At 47.8% G+C, this 26,599-nt stretch overlaps 1 protein-coding gene across 3 annotated transcripts in view; it reads right to left on the bottom strand.

Annotated features, from left to right (window-relative positions):
* The window catches only part of Npas2 (neuronal PAS domain protein 2), a 186,450-nt gene that overhangs the window by 108,650 nt on the left and 51,201 nt on the right, over nucleotides 1–26,599 (bottom strand). For all 3 annotated transcript variants that reach the window (XM_087898097.1, XM_087898098.1, XM_087898099.1), the window contains one exon: nucleotides 1,210–1,263. In XM_087898097.1, coding sequence (XP_087754223.1) covers nucleotides 1,210–1,263 — 54 coding nt within the window. The remainder of the gene's footprint in view (nucleotides 1–1,209; nucleotides 1,264–26,599) is intronic.

The raw sequence follows: 26,599 nt of genomic DNA, 5'->3' as shown, positions 1-26,599 counted from the left end.
TACCCCTCGTTCCATGCCACACTTGTCCCACCTGAGCTCCTGGCCAGCACACTGACCTTTAGTTACTGGAACTATGAGGGGCGGTTACAACAGTCCAGACTGCTGCAGTCTTGTGGAGTCAGACTGAGCAACTTTGCCATGGCTGTAGACTTGTGTCTCTCATGGCTTTCTCCTCAGGGGACAGTCGCTCTAGAGCTATCACAGTGCAAGTCAGTCATGAAGCTCTATGGAGGGAAGCAGGTATGTCTGTTAGGGGCCCACGAGAAGGCCTAGAGCAGAGAACGGAGTACCTGCCCAGCACAGTGTGGAAGGGAATAGGATGGGATTGAAAGGAGGAGGCTGCTGTGTGGCTCTGTAATGGAGGCTACCCTGCCCGCATTTCACGTTACTCTCTCTACTGTTGTCCTGTCCCTTCTTGTGCCCTAATGGTTTCCAGTGAGCTTTCCTTGCTCATTCACTTGCGTATCCCCGGGGAGGCTGAAGCCACTTACTTACCCTTGCTTTCCAGTTTACCAAGTTTAGCACAGTGGCTGCTCACTTGGGTAGGTTGTGTCAAGTCTGAGGGCATTTGACCATTCTTTACCTTCAGTATCAACTTGGTGACTACCTTGAATGCATTTCAAGGTATTTAACAAATGCTCACAAAGGAATACACACACACACACACACACACACACACACACACACACACACACACGGTTATAGGTACTTTAACATAATGACTGCCAGGCTAGGAAATACAGACTGTTCGACTGTGGTACCAGGGGTACAATGCCCCTACTTCATAGATGGGAAAATATAAAGACAATGCTCAGTGCAGTGCTGCTTGGTTACTGTGCACTCAGTAACAACTGAGGATGGATAGAGTAATGATGGGGTAATAATGATGCTATTACTACCCAAAGTCAGGCAATGCCCCAACACCACCACCATCGGGGCTTGAGCCCAGGTAGGCTTGGCTCCTATTAGCCGGCCTTGCAAAGCAGTATCTGTCCTAGGAAAGCAGTAACCAGAGGCCTCTGGAGACCACCATCAACAGGGTCCCACACAATAGATAACTTCTCTGGTGAGGCGTGAAATTTGGGAGCCACTCTGAAATATTTTAGGGAGAGAGTGTGGAGACACATCTCACAGTTGCCTGTCATGCTTTGTTAAATAGAGTGAAAATGAAGGCAAGCACTGTGAGGCAGGGGCATGCCTCCCACTTACCTCTTTGCTCTGTCCTTCTCATCTTCATCCATTAGATTTTCTATGCAGTTTTGCCTGCAAAACAAAATGGGGAAAAAAATCTGATGGTTGCAGTCTGTTTCTAGATCTTTCTTATAGGTCTGTATGGTTGTCACTATTTTGGTCTTATCTAACATACATGCCTCAGTTCAGGGGTTCTTGAGCATACTGACCACAGCAGCTTCCCTCCCCGCTGGATTCCAAAGTGTTCTTGTTCATGTGAGTTTGAACAGTTACGTTTTGGTACAGGCATTCATGGCTCTGAGCATGCCTAACCTTCTGAAAGGGCAGCCGACTTGTCATCCGAAAAGTCATCTGCTTAGGAATCAAAGAGTCAAAGTGAAATCGCCGTGAACCTTTCTGATGGTACTGGAAGGGGGCTCAGTGCTTATCAGCCTGAGGACCTGAGTTTGGATTTCTAGCACTCTTGTGAGAACTGAGCATAGTAGTGTGTGTGTGTGTGTGTGTGTGTGTGTGTGTGTGTGTGTGCGCGTGTGTGTGTATGTAAAACCCCAGCACTGGGGAGCACAAACAGGTAGATCCTAGGACTCACTGAACTACCGGTCTAGCTGAAACAGTGAGCTCCAGGTTCAATGAGGGACCTTATCCTCCACACCCACCTCCTCAGGGAAAAGAGATGGATAACAATAGAGAAAAGATATATAAACTTCTGGTCTCCTTATGTGTTCAATGGGCAAAGGCCCCCACCCACGTGTGCTCGCACACACACACACACACACACACACAGACACACACACACACACACCTCACAATGTTTCAGGTGTGTTTATGTGTTTATGATTTTTGTATTGGATCACAATGACAGATCCTTAGGGGCTGAAGGTTGGACATATCTGGTGCCATTAGAGTGATAAGTTATCGGATGCTTAAGCAGCTTCTAGAAAAGTTCACTGTAACCCCAGGGAATGAGTTTTTTTGTTTTTAAGCAAACAGTCATTACTTTTTCAAAAGTAGACCTAGGTGTATCCTGATCGCGTGTTGAGAATTGTCCTAGAGAGACCCTTCTCAATGAAGCAGATTCTCTGTCTTAAACCAGACACCAGGAAGCTCCTTCTGGCAGATGTGATATCCTGGGGATCCTGCCCTTGACTTGTCCATTTAAAGACATGTGACCAGGAAGACTCAGCCCCAAAGGAGTGTGATCCATATAGTCCTTCCTTAAAGCTCATGGACATGAAAGACTATACAATCATTCTGGAATGTTCTTGTATCACAAATTCTACCACTTGGAGCCTCTATTCTCTGGGCCATGGGCCCCAAAGATGCAGTTTCCCTGTCTACCCTGGGTGGCCCTGAGTTTTCTTCCCACAGAAGAGCATATCCCGGATTCTTCTATCATGCACCACCTGCCTGCCTGCAGGGCTCCTGCGACAGCCCGCAGTCAAGGAGAAACAGCCTCGGGGTGCCCACGAGGAATAGCCCACTGGGGTACTAGAAGCAGACGGTGGCAGTGTTTGAGTGGGCAAAAGGGCTGAGCTAGGCTGGGGCCAGCGGGGACAACGAACCAGCCTCCCCATCATGCTTTGCTCTTCCCCAGACGTCTGAACTCCACCCTTGGCCCGCGTGCCAGCAAATACGCTGCGTCTTTGAAGTTTCTGATGAAAGTTTTCCCGAGGCGGTTTCGTCTTGTGATCTTGGTTGCTTCCAAGCACAAGCACACAGCTGAGCCAGAGGAAGGGCAGGAAATTCTGCAGCCACGACGGCTGCTCATCTCCATGGCCCTCTTGGCCAGTGGTGGGTGGGTTTAGGGGTAGACGCACAAGGAGCTCCACTGAACAGCTGAGGTTTTGTATCGCACCGGGGCTCGCACCTGCACAGGCACGCCCTCGATGCTTTCCAGATGGAATCTGCTCAGAGCTTTTGAGGAAAAGGCCTTCAGGGCATTCAGCCTGGGTCCTGTGCCACCAAGGGCTGGGGCAGTAGGATGTGTCCACGGGAGGAGTGAGGGTCCATTTAGCTGTGTCTACAACCCTCCTGGACAGAGCACACTCACAGGAGGTATGAAAGGGTCCGGTACTAGATCCTGACAGCATGAGTGGGAAGGATGCATCATAAGCCAAGCATTCAAATCTGACTAATAGCTATTATTTATCTGCATTTATAGCTATTTGGATCCACAAAGCCTGGGTGACCCACACTCATTTCCCTTCCTTCCTTTCCCTCCCAGGTCTCTGCCACCATTCCTTCCCCTGGTTAGCCAAATTGCTCCCCTTGAGCAGCAAGAATCCCAGCTCCCCAGCAACACCTGCCCAGAGGGCATTCTTGTCCCCACTGCTTTGTCACCTCTGCCATCTCCCATGTCTTCCCTACGCACTATTTTCTTACTATAAAAACTGGTGAGGAACGTATAATGAATCATAGTGTTGTAACGTTCGTGTGTTAGAACTTCAGTGGCACGGTGTTCATTCACCCTACTGTGCAACCATCCCCAGCGTCCGTCTGCAGAATGCTAATCCTCCTCAAAGTTACAACTTGATGTCCCTGTCCTCCACTGTCTCCGGCCCTAGCGACTCTCTGTCTGTGTGAGTTTGCCCAGGAATTTAGATATTAAAGTGTTAAAGTATTGTCCTCTGCAGATGCTTTCTTTTGCTTCGTCTTAATGCCCGTGAGACGTCTCCGTGCTGTACCATGTGACAGCATTTCCTCCCTTCTAAAGGCTGAGTGATATCCCGCCGCCAGTTATGCCGCATCTTGTTATTGGCTCGTCTGTCAATGCACACTTGGTTTCATTAAAGGACTAACAGGAATTCAGGAAGAAGTTAAAAAAATCGTGGAGGCATGCAATAAAGTAATAACGAAGGAATATAATTGCTTTACACAATTATGTAGAGTTTCCAACGAGAAAACTTTGAGCAGCTGTTTTCCCATGACCCGAGAAAGACGGTGAAGAGAAATCATTGGAGAAAAGGGAATTTCTGCTTGGGGTTGGAGATTCACCACCAGGGTGGAGTGTGAAGGGAAGCCGAGGTCTTCCCTCCAAATAACCAGAGTCTAAGGCTTGGGAAGCCGGGACTCTACAGAGGGCAGAGGGTACCGTGAGGATACCTGAAGGAGGGCTCACTTGTAAAGGTGTGTGGGCCATAGGGAACTAAGTGGGATGGGGGTCACCACTGGGGTTGGCAACAGTAGAGGTAAGGGGTTAGAGGAAAAGTGGTTTCCCATACCCGGAGGTAACAGACACACAGGAGAAGCAGTCTTCGATAAACCGAGAGACAAACCAAGACAGGATCCAAGAAGTGACCACCCATTGCCTCATTCTCCCTTTATCTCCCCAAGAAAACTACAGGAAGGGAGGGTTACTATCAGCAGCCAAGCAAGGAGGCAGGTTTAGCTATTTTGGGTAGGAATGGTCACTGTAGAGGAACAGTCTTCAGGTTGCCAACAGCCGAAGAGAGAAGCTGCAATGGACATTTTCTCCACATACTGTCAACATTCACACTGAGATCAGGAGGGCAGACTTTGCCACTTCCCGTGGTCCTTGACATGGCCATGCCCATGCCAAGAGCACACTCACTCCTGTGGATTTGGGGAGGAGTATCCCAGAGGTCACGTGGCCTCCCCAACCCTGTGCTGTCACTATAACCTATCCTATGGAGGGTGCCCTTATTTTTAGAAATAAGACTACGGTAGTGATTAATTTATTATTTTATCATTCTCCCTCATCCCCTGTGTGTGTGTATGTGTGTGTGTGTGTGTGTGTGTGTGTGTGTGTGTGTGCGCACCATACTGCACATGTGGAGGTCAGAGGACAATTTGCAGGAGTTGGTTCTCTCCTTCAACCCTGTGGGTCTTGGGATCTTAGGTCGTCAGATTTGGTAACAAGCGCCTTTTCCTGCTGAGTCTGGTGAACTCATCTTTAAGTGGGAAGTTAGTTTCCTGATAAGGGATGGTATATTACCATGTGCTATGTACACACGGTGTAAGAGTCATATACAATACGTAGCACATGTAATAAAGCACGGGTGTGTCAGTTATATTTCCACACCATGTGCAATGCGTTCTTTCAGCTCCCAGACACCCTTTGATCTGGAGAACGTATAAGCAGATGCAGTTTCTAATCTGAACGAAAGGTCACATGTGAAAATTTGTGTCTTCACCTTGAAGCCAGTGGACTGATTGCCCGGCACTCAGAAGCACCTGGGCACATGTTATGCATTTCTTAAGGAAGCACAACTGACCCACATTTGAAGTTCCACGTTTTCTGCGCTCTGAAACACCACGCCTACAGCACCCACGACCACCAGCACAGGGGTGGCCCAACCCACAAATGGACTGAGCTCTCCCACATCAATCACTAATTAAGAAAATGCCCTACGGTCTTGCGCATAGCCTGATCTTGTGGGGGCAGTTTTCCAATTGAGATTCCTTCCTCTTGGATGACTCTAGCTTATGTCAAGTTGACGCAAAGACCAGCCAAGATGCTCAATTTGTATATTTCCATGAAAAATTAGAATTAGCCTGTCAGTTTTCATAAAGATACTTTCTGTGATCTTTATCGCCATTGTGATGTTGAGTCTAGGAATCAGACTGGGGAAACTGATGTGCTAAGGGTCTGGTCCATGACTAGGACATCTTTCCCTACCGCTCCTTCCAAGTTCTGTGATGCGGCAGCTAAGAAGCCAAGACGGTGGGTGGAGTTGATGCAGGGGAGATGAAGTCAGGGTAGTTGGGGGCCCATCAGGGAGATGGGGACATTTTGGGTTTTTATCCAAGTGGGGTGAGAAGACACTGAGGGTTTTGGGCAGAGGAGTGGCAGACTCTAGCCTCCAAGGATAGCTGAAACTTTTAATGAGTTAAGTTTACAAAGCCAGGTTCACAACCGACACAGAAACAGCTGGCCGGGCTTGAGCATAGTGTGTCTTCACAAGTCCCGTACATCCAGCCTCTCTTCAGACCGTAGTTAGCACACCATATAATCATGAGGCATGAAGGAGACAGGGACAGGGATGGGGGTGGGCAGGGACTATCCTGGACTGACCCCCTATCTGAATCTCCTAGAATTGCTAACATCGCTCCCTGAGAGCGTGGAGAATCCAGGGTAACACTGTTTATGTAACATATTTTGAGGTACAATTATAGCCTCCCGACGAAAATGAAAGCGAGAACTGCTGTGTGTGCAGGAATTACCTGCTGAAGAGACCCCTCCGGGACAGAAACGGTAGGCCGTGCCCAAGGATTCCTTCACCACTTCTCCGCCAGAGCCAAGTTTTGGTAAAGCCAAAGCTCCTGTCTCCCTGCAGTTCCATGGTGAGAGTTGCAGGGAAGCTGGCCATAGCCATCCTCGGTGTAGGAGTTGGGGAGGCACCTCCAGGCAGGCTGCATGGCCTTCCCACAGATGCGAGCTCGGAGGGCAGAGTCTCTGCAACGGACATAGCTACTTTCCTCCGTCCACTGCTGTAGCTACCAAAGTTTCTTGCCTTCTCTCCTGGCGATTCGCAGGGCCGTGTGACCTCCGACTTCCTGGAGACTCTGCACTAGCTCTGGCTTGAGGGGATAACCTAGCTAGAATCTGGTTCTCTTTGTTATGGTGATTCCACTTGTATTCAAAGTCTTAGCAGTGGGCCCATGCCTGCCTCCCCTAGCAGCTTTAGGGGAAGCTTTAATCTTCTCATCCTGCTCCTGGATGGGAGGAGGCCTTGCATTTTCGGTCTTTCTAGCCCACTGGTATAAATATCTGACTTGAGTTTAATAAAGTAGCCATTTACTCTTGTAGATGAGCCAGGTTTCTTTTGTGTGTGTGTCTCTTTTTTCAACCCTCAGGACAATCGTTCCTTCTCGTGGGCCCGAGTTCAGGAAGCGCGCAGCCTGGGTCGGGCGTGGGTATCCATTGGGAAGCGCAGACTCTTACACACTGCTGCTCAAGGTGACTGGCTTTCGGCCAGCCTGACTTTACTTTTCCTTTGTTACCTATTTGTTCCATGACGCCAGTGAGACACTTAGATGCCAGCCTGTTTCTCTATTCTAGGAGGAGGCTACGCACACCAGGTAGGAGACATACCTGCGCAGCCAGGGCCGCAGTCTGATGCGGCATGCATCATCTCACATTTGCCTCACACCACCGTTCTGCCATTGTTCCGTCCTGTCATTAAGTCTGTTAGTTAGGGCAGGTGGCGCCAGCTTCCCATTTTGTTTGCCTTGAATTCCCTTTTTAAGTGTAATGGACTTTAGTCTTTATTTTAAAGCTATGTATTACAGAACACGGTACGATGTGTCCACACACCGCCACACTGTACAACGATCAAACGGGGTAACTCTCCATCCCCGACAATTAGCGTCTTTCTCTTCCTAGTGTGGGGGAACTGAACCCAGGGCCTCGCACACACACTCAACCACTGAACTACAGCTTCATTTATCATTGCCTTGCTGTCTGCTTGCTGTTTTTAAACTTCCAGAATGTGTTGGTCACGTCTTTCCACTGCACGGAACGGCACCGGAGCTTACTCCTGCCTTCCATCACCTGTAACTCCATGCTCACTGGTCAGTTTTCCCACCCTCCTCTCCCAAGGTCTGTCTCCCCACAGCCCTGACAATTTCCAGAAAACTTCTCAGCATACTCCGTGATCTTCTGGTCCTGCTTGCTTAGCTTCTCTCGTTCTGTTTCCTGGGCCCAGCACAAGTGCCTCAGCCCGTCTCACTCTGTCCAACACACCACCAGCTGCAAGCAGTCCCTGGAGCTGTGGGGGCAGCCCCGGCTGCAGCTGGGCATCTGGCTCTGTGCACCACATGATTCTGTATACTGCATGGCTCTGGGTACGACGTGACTCTGTGTACTGCATGGTTCTGTGCACTGCTGATTCTGTATACTGCATGGCTTTGTGTGCCATGTGATTCTGTATACTGCATGGCTCTGTGCACCATGTGATTCTGTATACTGCATGGCTCTGGGTATGACTTGACTCTGTGTACTGCATGGCTCTGTGCACCACGTTGATTCTGTATACTGCATGGGTCTGGGTACCACATGATTCTGTATACTGCATGACTCTGGGTACCATGTGACTTTGTGTACTGTGTCGCTCTGTGTGCCACATGGCTCTTCCTTTCCTCTGTTCAAGAGTCCTTCCGTGAAACACTAGGTCTGTGTGACTCCAGGGTTGGTGCCTGTCTCCCCCCACCCCCACCCCGTGACCCTCTCGTGTGCAGAGCACGAGCTTCAAGGAATGTCCGTCTATGTTGTCACTAATGACAGGACTTTCCAGTCGATCCCAGTCACTGTCTGATGCATGTGCTGCTACTATAAATATCTGAGTAAAGATACAACTTCAACAACGCCGACATAGGTGCCCAGTAGTGAAGAAGGTTGCTCGACACTAGGGTACTTCCAGTTTTGATTTTTTTGAGGAAGAGCCATACTGGTTTGTGTGATGGTCAAAGCCTTCTCCCCGCCACATCTTCATCGCCATTTGCCATCTTCTGACTTCTGACCATGGTCCTGCCTGGATTGATGCTTCTCTAATTAATGATCGGTGAAGTTGAGCTTCTTCCAAATACCTGTCAATCAGCTGTTTGTCCTCTTTTGAAGTCTGGGAAGGACATTATTTTCAGTGGCATAACTGGACTCAGAGAAGTGTCTGCTCCGCTGTAAGTAGGATCTAAAATGGCTAATTTGGCGCAGCGGAAAGGGGCAGGTTCCACCCCACATCGGAAGGAAAGTAAGAGCGTGGCTGCGCGACTTTCCCAGCTGGAACCCTGGCTCTGCCTCTGTTCATGTGATCTCACGCATGTGTGAAGTCCTAGCCCTAGTTTTCCATCTGTGAAGTGGGGATGACAGCAGGGCCTCCATTTCTGTGCTTAGTCGGTGAGATGAGCAAATCCAAACCCTAGCATAGTCCCTGGCATAAGCAAGTCATTAAAACTGTAGCCACTGTTACTCCCGGTATCAATAAGAAAAGGGTCAGTGGTGGGGCGTGGCACTGAAGGGGGCAGGTGTCTTTGGCAGGAGGATTATTGCTTCTACCTATCAGTGTCAAAGCGTGTGTGTACATGCATGCACTGTTGGTAACATACACACAGACACACGTGCATGCCGAATGGAGGAGAGGCTCTGCTAACGATAGCAGGGACACACCCCAGGCCACTATGAGGTTGGGAAGAAGTGGGAGAATGGATTGGAACACAGGGGAATGCAATAAGCATGGGCAGAAATGACTGAAGATATCTTTTATACAGCAAGGCTCCAAATAAGATTTATATGACCTGGGTTACATTTCCGCCCTGAGGACACAGGAACTTCTTTCTTACAAGAACTTAGTTATTATCCAGTGGATAAGGACTTTGCCTCTGAATCACTGGGAACTGGCAAATGAGAGTGTGGCTATTTCCTGGTGCTACATATGCATGCCTTTGGGGCTCACAGTGAGTCAACAGTGCAGCAGACAGTGGATGGGGTTTGCCTGGGGGCTAGCAGCTGACAGTGGGGCTCCAGAAGAGACCAAACAGAAATGAGGCAAGACATGTGGAAAATGAAGGAGACATAGAGCCTTCGGATTAGGTAGCTAGTTAGACATAACCAGGTAAATAAGGTAGCTAGTTAGATATAACTAGGTGAATTAAATAGCTAGTTAGATATAACCAGGTGGATTAGGTAGCTAGTTAGATATAACCAGGTGAATAAGGTAGCTAGTTAGATATAACCAGGTGAATTAGCTAGCTAGCTAGCTATAACCAGGTAAATTAGGTAGCTAGTTAGATATAACCAGGTGAAATAGGTAACAAGTTAGAAATAACCATGGACTGAAACACTCTTTTACTGATCAATAGAATGGGATCTCAATGAATCTAAGCTCCTAGGTGAAATCATAAGAGTCTGGACTGCCCAGCAGGTCATTAGATTACTATTCAGCCAGTGGTTTTCTAGTAAAGAACAGACACCATTGCTTCTCTGTCTTAAGAGTTAATCCAAATTGGCCTGCCAGTCACCCAGTAAAGCTTTCTAGTTAGATTCTTGAGGGTCAGCAGAAAGTCTGCCTAACCTGTAGACGCTGGCCATCATCTACGCTACCCATTTAGAGTGTTTTCCTCCTTCGCGGCTTGGTGCCCTCACCCTTGAGTGTGCCACTCTATGTTGTGTGTTAGAGCCCCAGCTGTGTTCAACAGGCTCCTCTGCGCATCTCATCTGACTCCTGCAGTAGTGATGGCGAGGACGGTAGAGACAGACGAGGGCTCAGCAGTAGATGAAGCCTCCCTCCCACCTTCTGAGAGTCAAGAATTCTGAGCAAGCAGACCCTTCCGTTGCCCACGCAAAGACAACAGTCCTTCTTCTCATAGATAAAGATGTTAAAATAGCAATAGGCCAGGCTTGTGGCCCAAGCACATGTGACCTTTGGGCTTAACCTACTCCTCCCAGCAATAAACCTGCAATTTCCTGAGAACCTAACTAATTAGTAAGGTGGTGGACTTTGTTTAAGTCAAAACACATCTTGTTCCCCTGTGACCTAGAATAGGAAGGATTCCTTCAACCCTTGTGACTAAAAATTTTCCTTATCAACCTGTAATTCTGTGCAAGTCCCAGGCCTATGATCTCATTTACTAAAATAAAAGGGAAAAAAAGATGCTCTTTAGAAAGCTGTTAAAACAAACCACTGAAACAATATTATTTTTTTAATTTTTTAAGGATGGGGTTGGTAGCTGGTAAACAGTTTAGAAGCAGACCCTATAGTTTGTGTGACCGCTCAACTCTCACTACCATGTAAAACCAGGCATTGACCACATATGCATTAAAGTGTATGGCTGTGTTCCAATAAAACCTTATCTACTAACATAGACTGAGGGCCAAGCATGTTAAATTATCACTAGAGTCATTTTGAACTTTCTGTATTATCTTTATAGGCCCAGTGGGTCACTCTGTATCATCAGGAATCCTCCGCGAAATGACTTTCATAAGTCTATTGTGCTACAAGGCCAATGTTTTCACAAAATAAAGCTGAGATGTTTTCAAAATGGCTCAGAAGTGGTTTGAGTTACAGGTCCCAAGCTAGCTGGAAAATCCCTACCATACCAACAAAATCTGGTGAATCTAGTTCATTAAAAGGAAGAAATAAAACAACAACAACAACAACAATACCCCAAAACACTGAAAACAAAATCAAGTTGAAATGAAAACAGGCCAAACATACATCCTCCCCATTTGGCTGGGTTTATGACTATGAACAGAGAATTTGCCTTCTGTCCGTCCAGGCAGCCCCTGATATTATCTTATGTTGGCTTCAACAAGTATCTGTATTTTGTACATGGGAGATTTACAGTAATTTTTTCTCATACTTTATAAAAAGGTTTTGAGGGACAGGTGCCAATAAACTGTAAATGTACCCCCTTGTCATTTGGGGAAACTAGGAAGTCACTTCTACATTGTGATTCTTCCTCTCCAGGGAATGGCTTTTCAGCTTGCTGGTGATTCACTCACTGTGGGGGGAGGATAGTTTTTTCTAAAGGCAATGGGCACTAAAAACCAGAGAGGCTGCAGCTGTTTTCATAATCCCGACTCCCCTTCAATTAATTCTCAGGTTCAGGCATATTTCCCGAGTGGGGAAGAGCCAGGCTGGCAGATTTGATCTCAACTCTGGTCCGACCCAGCACTGGCCACAAGAAGCCACATCTCAGGAGCATTTCCTGTGGCTTCCACAGAGTGAGACTCCAGGGTAAGTCCGTGACCAGGCCCTTACAGAGCTCCCGTGACCACCAGTGGCTCTGCCACAAACATCCACGTGGCCAAGGCTGTGGCTTTATCTGCCTCTTGGGACTCTAGTTCTTTTGTAGTTGTTATTTTCCTAAGGCCTGGTGATTCACTGCTCAGGGAAAAGATGACATAGGCAGTGAAGGAGGGAATGGAGAAAGTTAGAAAATTTGTTATTAAGTCAACTTACAATGACATCGTTGGTCAGCAAAGAGTTTCCAACCTAGAAATGGTCGCGGTAACTGGGTGAAAGGGCCACTGTGACTGATTGTCCATGTAGTTCTTGTAACCTTGGTCACCTATGTCTCCATCCCTGAAGATTCCCTCTAGGGGGCTCCTTTGAAGACTTCAAGCCACACTGTGGTCGTCCTGAGTCAACTAGGGAATCTGATGAGTGACCGTGTGTGGCCTGGGTGGGGACAATGGCTGCCTTAGAGAAATCAGTAAGTGGGGTCAGGCTGGCAGCCTTTGTTGGGAGCTGCTGCCAAAGACAAACCCAAATGAGCCACAAGCAGAGCTCAGCCCCGCTTCTCTCTCCAGGTAACTGCGCTCCAAAAGATCCCTTGGGCCTGGGAAACTTCATCCTAATTGGACTCAAAGAGAACAAAGGAAAAACAAGATATCTTTGGGAACAAGAAGCCAAACTCGTTGGGACACCAGCGTGTGGGGTTTTGAGCTTAAAACATCAGGGTGTCCAATAACAGTTCACCATGTGAATGTGGGATGTTTCATGTGAACCCCTGGCTGGTGGAGGCAGTAGAATAGTTAGTTTGAGAGGGAGTTGGATTTAGGTTTGACAGTCCTTCACCCTCTTCCCTTCTGGTCCTGTGGTGGCTTTCGCTGCATCCTGAGTATGATGATTTCATCAGCAATGGATGTGGCTAAGACTTGCCTTGTACAGTCAAGAGGAGACACCACTAGGACCCTCTTCTCTTCTACTGGACAATAGCTACAATGGAACCATAGGCTTTCCAGGTCGGGCCCGTCTAATGCCATGCGACATCAAGGATGAAGAATCAGTAAATAGCATTGCTTCTTCCCTTCTCCTGATATCGTTACTTCTTTCATTTAGAGTTGAAGAGTCTGCCTGCCCTAAACAGCCAGGGGGCTGTGGCCCACCCACTCTGCTAATACTGCTAAGCCAGCTGTGTTCACAGCTGGCATTGGCTCCTGTAGGGACTGTCTATGAGCACCAGCAGCAAGGGGCTTTCTTTCTTCACAGTGTGAAGCTCTATTGTGCTTTATTCTACTTCCTTTTACAAGGTACCCATGAGGTGAAATCTCCCCGTATTTCCTCAGTTGACTCTAGAGCAGATCAGCTGAGAACAGAAGGGGCAGGCAGCGCCGTTTCGTTCAAAGGTCCTGATCATGAGAAAGCAGGGCGTGTCAGGAGCTCTCAGGTCACTTTGCGTGACTAGCAACTACTTGCCTCTTGGCGTGCTGTTTTGAAGGTCCTACAGTTACACCTACAGTCCTATCCAGATGTCCTCAAGGCCCCATTCCCTCTTGCTAGATCCTTCTTACGAAGGCCGGCATGGTTCAGTGCAGCGCTACATATAGGGCTGGGAACTAATTATCCCTGACTCGCTTCTTTGCCGACCACAGAACAAAGCCAGCCTTGCTATGCCTTCCTACAGTCAAGTGTGAAGTAGCTCGGCTCCTGTTAACTCTGAGCCTGGCCTGGACCCAGGCATAGTCAGCCACTGGATAGACCCAGCATACCCAGAGAGGGTTTATATCAGAGCAGGGCTTTCCTGTTTTCCTCTTCTTCCTTCTCCTCCTTTGCCTCCTTTTCTCTATTCCCCTTCCTTCTCCTCATTTTTTCCTCTTCCTTCTCCTCTTCTCCCCCACCCCCAGTGTGAGTATATATAGGTGTCCTTGCCCGTGCATATAGAGGCCAGAGGTCAATGTCAATATGCACGTGCACTTGAGTATACCACAGCTTGCACCGAGAGGTCAGAGGACAACTTTTGGGAGTTTGCGCTCTCATTGTGCTATGCATCCTGGGTATCGAACTCAGGCTGTCAGGCTTGGGTAAACAAGTGTTTTTGTTTGCTGAAGCACCTCCTTGTCCTTCCACCTCAGTGAGCCTTACTGATCAGCTAGATCGGCTGGTCAGCAAGCTCTGGGGCTCTATCTGCCTCTGCGTGCTCCCTGTCCCCCGAGTGCTGGGGTTGTACTTGTCAGTACGGATCCTCACACTTGAGATGCCTGTGTTTTACTCACAAAACCATCACCTGAGCCTTGGCAGGCTTCAGAATCGGAAGTCCTGGGTCCAGGACACCCTTCTCAAGGCTTATGGCTTATGGCTTTCTTACACATCAACTTATTTTTTTTTGCCATAGGCATCAGATCATAGCTCTAATCCATCCAAAACAATGAAGAGATGCTATCCTATGCTCACAAATACCAATCCGGCAAGATCGTGGCAAGAAATACAAGAAGCAAGTCTGTGCAGAGAAGATGAGGGATCACACGCACATCAACCAACACAGCCCCCATAGTTTAGGAGACAGAGATCACATTGTAGCATCCAAAGCCCCGATGACAAGCTGTCAGTCGATGATCCTGCACTCCCATCATCCTTTCTGCCACGGTACCTCCTCTGTCTCTGGCACCTGGTACCATTCTTTTCTATTTGCCACCCCCTTTCCTTGGCTTTAGACACTCAGAACCCCTTTTCCTGGATGACAAACCCCTCAAGGAAGGAACGTCTCCACCTTCCAGGTGGCTCTACAAGCCGCGGAGGTGCTTAGGGCTCAGGGCAGGTGTTCAGCGTGGCCTGTGCACAGACGTAGCTTGCACGTGGGGATCTGTTTTTAAAGCTGTGGGGAACAGCACAGCTTTGGTTCCCAGCGAGAGTGTATCCTAACCAGGGGCTGCTGGGGACATGAGACAGGCTGAAGTGGGGCAATCCCCCACCCCAACCCCTGTGATTGGATCCTGTGCTCCAGCCACTCTGGGGTGCCAGGTGGGCGTTCTTTAGACAGAACACGCAGACTCAGGCGGCCATCTGCACTCCTTCAGAAGGCAACCGAGCCAGGCCAGACAGGCTTAGCCTGCTGTGGGCAAACAGCAAAAGTGGGTCAGCATAACAGCCCTGCACTTCCTGGATGATAAGCCGTGAGGAAGGCAAGGCTGGTCCCAGGCCCAGCCTGAGCAGTTCAGGGTGGCCTCTAGGTGGCAGCCAGGGGACCCACAGAAAAGCACTGGGGAAACAGCAGCTGGTAAGGAGATCAGCCTCCTTCCTTATTCTTCGGGACTCCCTTGGGCACCTGCACTCCCATGAGACTCCCCTGACCCCCCTTAGACAAACAGAAGCACATAACTAAAAAATAAAAAAATAAAAACAGGTTTTCAAAAAACAAACCAACAAAAAGCGGTAAACCTAAACTACAGAAAAACAGCCCATACCCATGCTCCCAGAAGCTCCTGGAGGCCCTGGAGTCTTGTCACTAAAGACAAAATGGCCTAAGTCTTCATTGTGATGCAGCTGGCTCAACTTCCCTGGCTCAGGGCTCTGCTGTGGCACTTTACGTGGGCCACCGGGAAGGCAACACCATGTCCCAGGTCTGCAGGTGCCTCTGCTGCACCCCCCTTTCTTTCTCTCTCTCCCCCACGACCAACCCAGAGGCCATTAGAATAGATGCCACAGCCTGGGAGAGAGGAAGAACTGGGTTAAGGGTGGCTGGGACTGGTGGGAACAGAGACCTCGCGAGGGGTCTGCTGTCCTCTGCGGTTCCCACGGCGTAACGAGGCTGCAGCTGTACAGACAGAAAGGTCTAGCTGAGACTCTACGGTAGGACATTTGCCTACTGACGAGGCCCTGGGTCGGAGTCCCAGATCTGCAAGGAAACATACGGAAAGGCCTTCCGCGGGTGTTTCTGTCTAGAAGTTGAACAGAAATCGACCAGAGGCAGGTGAGGTGTGGGAACAGGCATGTGGAGGCAGGTGGTTCCAGAAGGGTCGAGCACACACCTGCAGGCTGGTTAGAACCCAGAGAACACTGGTAACACTGAGTGTCAGCAAATGGGGCAAATGAGAGTGAGTCTGGGTTCCAGAGTGCTCAGAGCAAAGCGGCCGCAGACACGCTTCTCAGAGGCTTTTCTAATACAGGTCACGGTTTTTTCCTGAACGTCGTTCCATAAGAGATGGATGGACAGATGAGGAAGACTTGTCAGTCGGTCCTTGAGGCACATCTAACAGGAAATACCCTGGACTTTGGGAATATTCTCTCAACCTCTTTTAGGAAATGACCTAATGAAAAGAGTTTCCTCTGACTTTCTAGGAACTAAAGGTTACAGTAGTCATCTGTCTGTCTTTCCTTCTCTCTGTCCTTCCATCCCCCCCTCTATCTCCTTCCCTTGACCCGTACTTATGAATTTATTTAGCAGAAGATAAATGGACCCCACCACTAATGAGAGAGACTGGGATTGGCCCTCCAGGAGGCACGGGTCTAGGAAGATCCCTTATTCAAATACTGCTTCTGTCATCCAGTCATCTGAGTGACCTGAGCCACGTTATTCTCTCTGCTTGTTTCCAGCCTGCCCAGGGGCTATGAAACTCAAGAACACAGTAACTTGGAAGCACCTAGAACGTAAAACACCAGGGACGGGCAGGTGACCATTTCTGTCATAACAGTTTCCAAGGGTGTCCGTACGTCTTTACAACTGAAAACCAATTCCTGACCAGCCGCTATTAGTTTTACTTCCAAACTTCTAAGACAGTTGTCACCCGCCACCAGGAAACCAGCAAAGTGGGTCCTTTTAAACGGACCTTGCTATCTACATGGTTGCTAGACCAGGGAAGTCGGTTGGCATGCAAGGAGTTTCCTGAAGAGCTGGCAGTAAACATCTCTATGAGCTGAATCACACTTTGAATGTGTGAGTGGCTCACAGCCACCAGCGAGGGGAGCTCCGAGTCCCACCCACCCTCACTAATGAGCCTTCTGCCATGCAGAATTCCTCACTGCCAATTAGGCTGCCAAACAAAGTAGCACACACCTGGTTTCCAGGCAACCGGGGCTAAATGCATTCTCTCTCTCTCTCTCTCTTTTTTTTTTTTTTGTTTTTGTTTTTGATTTTTTTTTCCCTCTCCAAACTTGGGAATCCTAGATAAAATGAGAGATGTCTGAATTGTGATTATTGTTTTAATTTTAAGCAAAGACATTTTCTTGTGTGCTTAGCTAAATTATAAAAACTCAACCGCGAACCGTTGTTAAGAGTGGAGACGCATCATTTCTATCAGCAACCCCAGGCATTTAATGCAACAGTGTTCTCTCAAAGAGTGCTCCCCCCCCCCGAGTTACTTAAGTTACAGGAGCAGTCCAGTGTGTCACTGGGCAAGAAATGTTAAGGTTATTATCTTTTTTAATTAGGCAGTCAAGTTCTCTTTCCCCCACTCCCCTGTATATGCGTGTGTGTTATGTATTACATTCTTCAAAGAGGAGGAGTAGTAAGGTATTACATCTTTCCTAAGCCCTTCTCCTAGGAACACTGAATCATCCTGCAGGATAAAGATCATCTTCAACATTTGTCAGAGCTGATGGATGATTCGATCTTATGGTCACCAGTGTTTTTCTCTCTTCTCCACCTACCCCTCCAAGTTTCTCACTTGTGAGTCTTCCTTCACAGAATATTTAAATTGCGTACTCTACCTTGCTGAGGAACACCGGCCAACTTAGAATGAGCCTACTCTGGTTCCCTGTGGAGGAGTGCCGTCTGGGTGTCCAAGTTTGCAAGCATTCGGAAGGTGACAAAGTTTAGTTACCAATAACAGCACTGCCACCTTTACTATCCTCAGTCACAAGTGAGACCTAAAGAAAGTCTGTATCTGTATGCACAGAGTCAGGCAACAATAAGAGCTGTCTTCTGGCAAGACCAAGAGTTCAAGAGGCAAGAAGATGGCACATCACCTGCAATGCTTGGTGGCACAGTTTAAATGTTCCTCTAAGGACTGCCCCTGCTCTTGATTGCAGAGAAACAAATGACCTTCTTTTCTAAAGACACTGATTCCTGACGGGTTTCTACATGCCCTTACAACTTCTTATATGGCATGGTCAAGAGAAGAAGGTAAGAATGTGGCTTGCATTCAGACAACGAGAAAGGAGTTAGACTCAGGAAGACAATCAAAAGAGTATAAATAAATGAGAATAGAAACAGAGTGGTTTTCCATGCAGCAAGCTGTTTGCAAAGTGCCCCCATGGATCTGTAGCTATGGTAGTTAAAGAAACCCAGACTGTAAAAAGCCAAGGTCAAGATCTCTCAAGCTCCTGCCCTTGAGGACTTCTAAGGAGGATGAGAAGAGGGGAATCCAAGGGACTCCCTCAGAAGGCGATGCTGTTCCTGCCTCGCTCCAGAGCTTCCGGCCCATGTGCCTTCCTCTAGGGGTGAAAGGGATCCAAGTCAATGGTAAAGTATGCTCAGCCCTGGAAGACGAGGATGTTTGTGACATCTTTGAGTAGCCTCGGAGGAACTGTTGGTCTAGCCTGGACTGTGTTTTCTTTGTTTGGTGTGATAGAAAGGAACTTCTGTAAACTATAAAATGCTGCATATGCTATTGGTGGGGCTGCCCATCGGTGTAGCCACTACACATAGCAGTGGAAACAGAAGGCTCAAAAGACTAAAACTAGTCTTGTGATCAGGCAGGGTAGCACAGAGATACCCACATGTTCATGTTGACTGAGGTACTGTTCACCATGGCCCAAGGTATGGGAGCAGCCCAGCGGTCCATCAAAAGGACAATAGTGCACATACAGTTAAGTTTCATTCAGCCTTAGAGAAGGACAAAGTGTGTCATTACAGGAAAACGGATGCAAGTGGAGATCACTGTGTTAAGTGAAAAAAAAGCCAGGTCCAGAATGAGGAATGTTACATCTGTTCTCGAACATGGAGTCTAGATTAAAGACAAAAGGCACGAAGTAGAAGAGACTTTTTGTGAAGAGGAGGAAGAGCAGTAGGAGGAGAGGAGAGGAGAATGTGGGGTGCATGTGGCAGAAGGACCTGACAGTGCATGCATTAAAAATGTTGTCATGGGACCTGTTACTCTAGACAATGAATATATGCTAATAAAAGTAAATAAAACACAGTAGGAATGAGATACTATAATTATTTGAAGGTGGCCGTTTACGTCATTGCTGAGGCAAGAATCCCTTGCACAAGTGGCCATACAGCTAAATAGGAAGAATGAGGAACGGTGTTAGGAACCCTTGAAAGCAGAAGCCCTGGTTACCATACTCCATTCTCCATCAGTGACCATGGTACCAACACAAGAGTCATTGGTACTAACCCTCTTAACAAACCTTAATGTCCTGGAGTGCCTGGCTTCCTATGTTTCTGCTACCAGCAGTGGCTCTGACATGCCTTTGCCAGTCACGTGGTTCCTACCTGCTGACAGGCTCTGGAAGGGACCAGGTTGCAAGCCCATTTTGACCCACAAGCCCTGCTTGGAACATCTACAGCCAAGTTTGCCGATGGCCTGGTATAAATCCAGATACTAATGTCAACATCTGGATCAGGCCTTTTGTTGGGAGTCTATTTCAGAACAAGCTAATATTTTTGCTATGGCTTTCTACCAAAAGTTCTTGTGTTGGGAGCTGGACCCTCAGTGTGCTGCTCTTAAGAGGCAGAGCCTAGGGAGAGGTGGCTGAGTCACTGGGGGCTGGGGTGTTACCCTTGGAAGGAAGGAATAAGTGCTAGTTTTGTGACCATGTTCTAGTTGTTCTTGTGAGAGCCTAGTTCTTTCATCTCTCCTTTGTGTCCTATCTCATTATGTGACCTCTTAAGGATGTGTGAGTGCCATTGTGACCACCATTAGACCCTGAGTTGGGGCCAAGCTCAGTCTCCAAAACTGTGAGCTACACAAACTTTTGTCTTACTATATTAACGTGACTTGTTTAATATAAACAGTCCAATGGCCACAAAAGGAGTCCAGTAGCTGTACTCATCAATCCCCTGCCTTCTTTGCTCATTTGGATTTAGGCAGAGACTCTGGTGTTCCTTGGGATGGAAGCTACATTTCTAAGTACAGGACATGGGATCTGAAGGAGTTTCCTGATGACTTAGTCAGTTTCTTTTTCTTACACAGAAAAGCAACTCATTCTCAAGACTATCCAATTTCGCCTCTGAAAAGAAATATGGGTAAAAGGAGCTGGTTCCTGTCCCTTCCGAGCACAGAGGAACAGGCCTCAGAACAACATGAAATACTTCAGGCTTTTACCCAGAGAAAGTACATTGTGCCTCTGTGAGTGTGTGTGTGTATGTGTGTGTGTAACTATGCCTCCATGTGTGTGCCACGTGTGTGTCTATGTGTGTATGCACCTATGCATTTGTGTGGGCCTGTGTATGTGAGTGCCTATGTGTGTGCACTTATGCCTCTGTGTGTTGCACCTCTGCCTCTGTGTGTGTGTGTGTGTGCGTGCACATGTGTGTGTGCATCTATGTGTGTGTGCCTATGTGTGTATGTGCCTATGCATTTTTGTGGGCCTGTGTATGTGAGTGCCTATGTGTGTGCACTTCTGCCTCTGTGTGTTGCACCTCTGCCTCTGTGTGTGTGCGCACATGTGTGTGTGCATCTATGTTTCTATGTGTGTGTGCCTGGGTGTGTGCCTATGTTTGTGTGCACCTATGCCTTTTTGTGTGTGTATGTGCATGCCTGTGCCTCTGTGTGTGTGTGTGCCTCAGTGTGTGTACACATGTATACCCATGAGAGAAGATATTAAGCAACACTGAGGATGGCTGTGCCGCTCCACACTGAGCGACCTGCTTTTTGATGTGTTATGGCTCTTTCCTGCCACTAGGAAATCGGTCTTTATAAAATTTGCCAAGATCTCTCCTTTTTTTTAAATTAAAATAAGGGAATGTGTCAACATGGTTGCACACATCTATACTGTTGTGAAATGACACTGGACCTCACACACCTGTGCCTGGGACAACTGTCTGGCTGTGATGTTGTGCTGCAGCAATGACGGATGTCACTAATGGATGATGGTGGCACAGAGCATGACCCCTTCTCACTTCCTCAGAATGCGTGCTATTTCAAAGAAAACATTGTGGTATCTTCGGAAATTTGTCTTCTTTTTTCCCCATATGAGTTCTGGGGATTGAATTAAGGTGGTCAGGATTGGTAGCCAGAGCCTTTACCAACTGAACTATCTCTCAGCCCCAAGGTGTGTGTGTGTGTGTGTGTGTGTGTGTGTGTGTGTGTGTACATGTGTTCACGTGTGTGTGTGTGTCTGTGTGCATGCGTGTGCATGTGTGTCTCTGTGTGTGCGTGCTTGTGTGTGCATCTCTGTGTATGCATGTGTGTGCATGTGTATGTGTGTGTGTACATGTGTCTCTCTGTGTGTGCATGCGTGTGTGTATATGTGTCTCTGTGTGTGCATCTCTGTGCACATGTGTGTGCATGTGTATGGGTGTGTCTCTTTGTGTGCTTTTATTATTTATTTTTTAGGGAACAGCCAATGGGATAATAGATGGCATATTGTGAGGGGCTCCATGTCATTAAACATCAAGGCTGGAGGTTGACTTTACCCCACATCTGCAGTTCAGCTTTGGGGGGGGGACTTCAGCTCTGTACGGGATTGAATATCAATGGGGTATGGGGATACAAGAACCCTCATCCATCCCTCTGCTTATTTAGAGTGCTGGAGATTGTAGACCTTGAGCCAAAGAGCAAGGATTCAAGGCTGAAGAGGTAAATCAGTGGTTAAAAAGCATGACTGCTCTTGCAGAAGACCCAGGTTTGGTTAACTTCAGCCTCAGTAAATCCAACTCATGTGCACATAAGCACATGCAAACAGATAATTTTCCTCCCCATCTTAAAAATATAGAGAGAGCAAGGCTACAAGGATTCTAAGATCACTGTCTTTCTAGCTGGTTCTATTGGTTGAGCCTCAGACCCCCATTTTTACTAGTCACTGCAAGCAGACTTTCAAAGAGCAACTGAGCCCACAAGCACTCATACCAGCTCACATCTTTGGGCCAAAGCACCAACTGCTGGGTGTTCACACCCAGAAGTATGGTGCTCCCCAGGGGTCTCCAGAACATTCTTTCCACATTCTGACCTGGCACTACTGTGAGGAACAGCTCTCAAACAGGCTGCTGAGGCTTCCAAATACCCCACCTCTGTCTGCTTTGGATTTACCACAGAGCCCATGGGAACCCGATGCCAACATACGGCTCTGTAAGGCAACTATTGGGCTTTAAAGATTACTCAGGGACAGGACCCGAGGTGGCATTAGGGCACTGTGCTCCCTCACTGTCACAGTGTGCAAGTTCCATCTCCTCCCGTTCTGAGTTCCAGGGGTCTGCAAAGTAGAGCGCCCCATTTGTCAGTGAAGAATCCAAATCAGGCAGAGTTTTAAAAGGGGAAGGACAAGCACAAGTCTCCCGGTGTCAGATAAGAGTGTCATGACAACATCCACAGAAGATGTATTCTTCCTTAGGACCTGCAGCCATCATGAGGAGAGCAGACCTTTCCTGTCCTAGCCAAGGCTCTGGTGTCTCTTCAAAATGGCTCTGCCACGACCAGTTTCTTACCCTAAGGAAACTACCCAGTTCCCTGTGCTTGACTTCATTCTCACCTAACTGTGAGGCCCTGCATCACAGAACACCGGGCAGCGCTGGGAACAGAGACATCAGAAATGAGAAACTGAGCTAGGGAAAGCACAGGTGTGCTGGGCTCCTGGGAGTGGACACAGCAGAAGGGGCCCCGTGGTTCCCCCACTCTTTGGTTCTTTTCCCTCAATATATTAAATATTTACCCAGCTTGGCTCTGGGCGGGACATGGAGGTGAAAGGTGGGGAAAGAAAAAAGTAAAGCTGAATGAAATGGGTTCCCAGGCCTGGTGGAGAGAGCCCTGGACTGGCCATCCCAGGAGATGGGCCATACTGAGGCATTGCAGTGAGGGAATTCCCTGTGCCTGGCCTTTCTCAGCTGTCAAATGGTGACATTTGTTGCCTGCCCTTGTGACTACTTGTGATTTTGAGAAGGTAAAATGAAGGGCTGGGGAGATGACTCAGAGGACAGAGCACATGCCATGACACAGGAGGAATGGATCTCAGATCTCCAGCACCTCTGTAAAACCTGGTGGATGTGGCAGGTTATCCTAACACTTCAGAGGCCATGAAAGAGAATCCCTGAACTTCTTAAGTTACTGTCTCAGTGGATACAGTTGAGAGCTAGAAAGACACTTGGGTCAACTTCTAGCCTACACACACACACACACACACACACACACACACACACAGTGAGAGAGAGAGAGAGAGAGAGAGAGAGAGAGAGCGAGCAGAAACACACACCATGCACAAGTACCCACACAACTCTATCATCCATCTACACATGCATGAGCAACACACCTACCCACATGATAACATGAGAACATGAAATTTCAAGCATCTTTCATAGAAAGACCTTCAGCTCACACAAGTCACCCCCCTAGGATCTTTTAAAACCAGCTCCTAGACTATCAAGGTGAATCAAACATTTGTGCCTGTTGTGGGAAGGGGATACCTAAAAGTGGATCCTGAGGCCATGCCCTAGACCAGTGACATGAACATCCCTAGGCAGGGATGAAGTTTTTGTGCTTCGTTTTTGTTTTTTTTTTCTTTTTAACGTTGCCCAGGAGATTCCAGGCTGTAGCCAGTGTGACAGGCGATACTCCCTAGCATGGATTGCCTCTCAGAATCCAGCAGTGCTTCCTGGGTCCCTCATTGCACAGAGAGTTGCCTGGCCATTTTTTCCAGTTTCTTCCTGCCTGATCTGCTCACTGTACTTAGTAGACAATTGAGACCGAATATCACTGCCCTCCCTTCGCAGGGCATCCAGTCATGGCTTCTGACTCTTGTTTCTAGCACCACATCGAAGGGCAGCTCAGATCATAATGTTTTAATTGTGGTGAGCCCATGTGAGCATTCGACATCTTAAAATGCCCAAGTCAGTGCATTTACAGCATTCACAATGTAATGCTTGGGCCAGCTGGATCTCAGTTCAAAACTTTCATCACTGCAGAGAAAGTCCTATATCCATTAGCGAGCGCCTCGCGTTCCCATCTTCCCCAACCACCTGACTGACTCTTGATTGGCTAGCTACATCCTATAAATGGAACCACGTGATATGGGACCCATTGTCGTGAGCTTCACATTTAGCATTGGAGTACAAGGCTCATCCACGTGGGAGCTTGTGCCAGAATGCTTCTCCCTTCTAAAGAGTGGCTAACCTATCCCACGGGTAGATTCCATTGTGTTTATCTGTCCCTCTCTGCGCCTATAAACAGAGCTTCTAGAGACGTGGGTACGTATGGCTCTATGTGGACCTAGGTTTGCATTTCTCTTGGGGGCAAATAAAGGAGAAGAATCTCTGGGTCATGCAGCAATTTGATGGTCCAAGGAACTACTGTTTTCCACATTGGTTGCACAGCATACATCTCCACCAGCAATGTCTGAGTGTTGTAATTTCTCTCTATTCTCACCAATACTTATTTGTTTCCATGAAAAAAAATTTGTCCATTCAAGTCATTCTGGGGTTGCAGTCACAGGTATTGGAGCAGAATGACCTTGACCCCTTGCCCAAGGAAGGCCTCCTTCTTAAGTCTAGTATCTTTTTAAAAAAAATATTTATTTATTAATTATGTATATTCTGTCTGTGTGTATGTCTGCAGGCCAGAAGAGGGCACCAGACCTCATTACAGATGGTTATAAGCCACCATGTGGTTGCCGGGAATTGAACTCAGGACCTTTGGAAGAGCAGGCAATGCTCTTAACCACTGAGCCATCTCTCCAGCCCCTCAAGCCTAGCATCTTCACTGTCTTCACTCGTTCCCCTCTTTTCAGGTGTCAAGGACCCTCTGACACCTGCTCTTTGGAGGCACCCAGTGTCACTGCAGTGATGGGCCTAGGAGTCCTCTGCGCAGGCAGCCAGCTATGGCCAGCCTTTAGCTCCAGCCCAGGAGCCTGTGCTGAAGTGGTTGCCTAGGCCCCTGGGAATGCTTTACAGGTGACAGCCTTTGGTGAAGTTCCATGAAGGCACGGAGAATGTCGTGCTGGTGGGTGTTCAGAGCAGCCACGTCTCCCTGGGTCTGAGAGAGCCCATGGGGTCCCAGGTGAGGGATGGGACAGGAGGCTCCAGAGTAGCAGGGGTCATGAGAGAAAAGTGAGGGGTGGGGAGGCTGATTCCAAGGCAGTCTGACCAGTAAGGGTGTGCATCTAGGCACCTTCCCATAGTGGCCTCAACTTACAGAGTCCAAGCGAAGCATGGTGTCTCAGTCAATGTTCTAATGCTGTGACAAGACACCACAACCACGGTGACTCTTTTAAATTAATTAATATTAATTAAATTTTCATTTTACATTCCAACCACAGTTTTCCCTACCACTGCTCCACACATCCCCTCTCACCTCCCCCCACAAGCCCACCCCTATCTACTCCTCCCAATGGGTAAGAGCTCCCATGGGGAGTCAACAAAGTCTGGCATATTAACTTGGGGTAGGACCAAGCTCCTCCCCGCTGCATAAGCATGGCGTCCCAACAAAGGGAATGGGCCCCAACAAACTAGCTCATGCACCAGGGATAGATGACCATGGCAACTCTTAAAGGAAATCAGTTAATTAGGGCTTGCTTATAGTTCAGAGGTTTAGTCTATCACCATCATGGTGGGGAGCATGGCAGGTTGCAGGCACACATGGTGCTAGAGAAGGAGCTGACAGTTCTACGTTCAGCTCTCCACAGCAGGAAGAGAGAGACTCTGGACTTGAAAGGGGGCATTTTGAAACCTCAAAGATCAACACCAGTGACATACAAGGCTATACCTCCTAATCCTTTTAAATCATGCAGCTCTCTGATAACCAAACATTCAAATCTATGAGTCTATGGGGGCCATTCATACTCAAACCACAACACGTAAAAATGCCACTCTGTCCGGCACCCGGCCATGCGCACCTATTCCTTCTTATATTTAAGGAACCATATTTCCCCCTTACCTACTAAAATGTTAAAAGGTTTGTGATTTCTTCTTTCCTAAAGAGAGATTGTGACTCTAGGTTTAGAGGGAAGCGATGTGACGCGTAACATTTCCATTTTACCAGGGAACTATTATAATACTCCATGACCCAGAAATTCCTCGTCTGGACACCGACCACCCAAAGAAATTGAAAGCACAGACTCACAAAACCCCTGCAGTGGACTGCAGTACTGTTCCCAGCAGCCAAAATGTGCAGACAGTCCTGGTGTCTACACTAATGGGTAAGGGAAGGTGTATGTGTACACAGGGGAATATTATTTGGTTATAAAAAGGAGAGTCCACAGTTTGCCACAACATGGAAAGACCAAGATGCTACATTGAGTGAAGGAAACCAGATGCACAATTATAAACATTGCAGGATTGTTCTTATTTGTGGGATTTTGATAAAAGGGGTGTGTCAAATATAAAAGAGTAAAACATTGGTTATCAGGTATAGGGGGAATACCACATATCGTTCGAAAAAGACATAAAATACATAAGAAGGAGCAATTCCAAAGGTCTAACATATGCCATGAATAGTTCGTAAAGATCATGTTATAGTAACGTTTTCCTTGCTTTCTCTTTGTGCTAAAGAAGTTGATTTTAACCGCTCATGTCACCCAGAAAGTAACCCCGTGAGGTAATGACTATGTCAGTGAGCCTTACAATCGCACCTTTCCCCTTT

This window comes from Myodes glareolus, chromosome 18 (genome assembly GCF_982192425.1).
Source record: "Myodes glareolus chromosome 18, mMyoGla1.1, whole genome shotgun sequence".
NCBI lineage: Eukaryota > Metazoa > Chordata > Mammalia > Rodentia > Cricetidae > Myodes > Myodes glareolus.
Note: the sequence above shows the minus strand (reverse complement) of the source record. Positions and strands in the feature narration are given on the sequence as shown.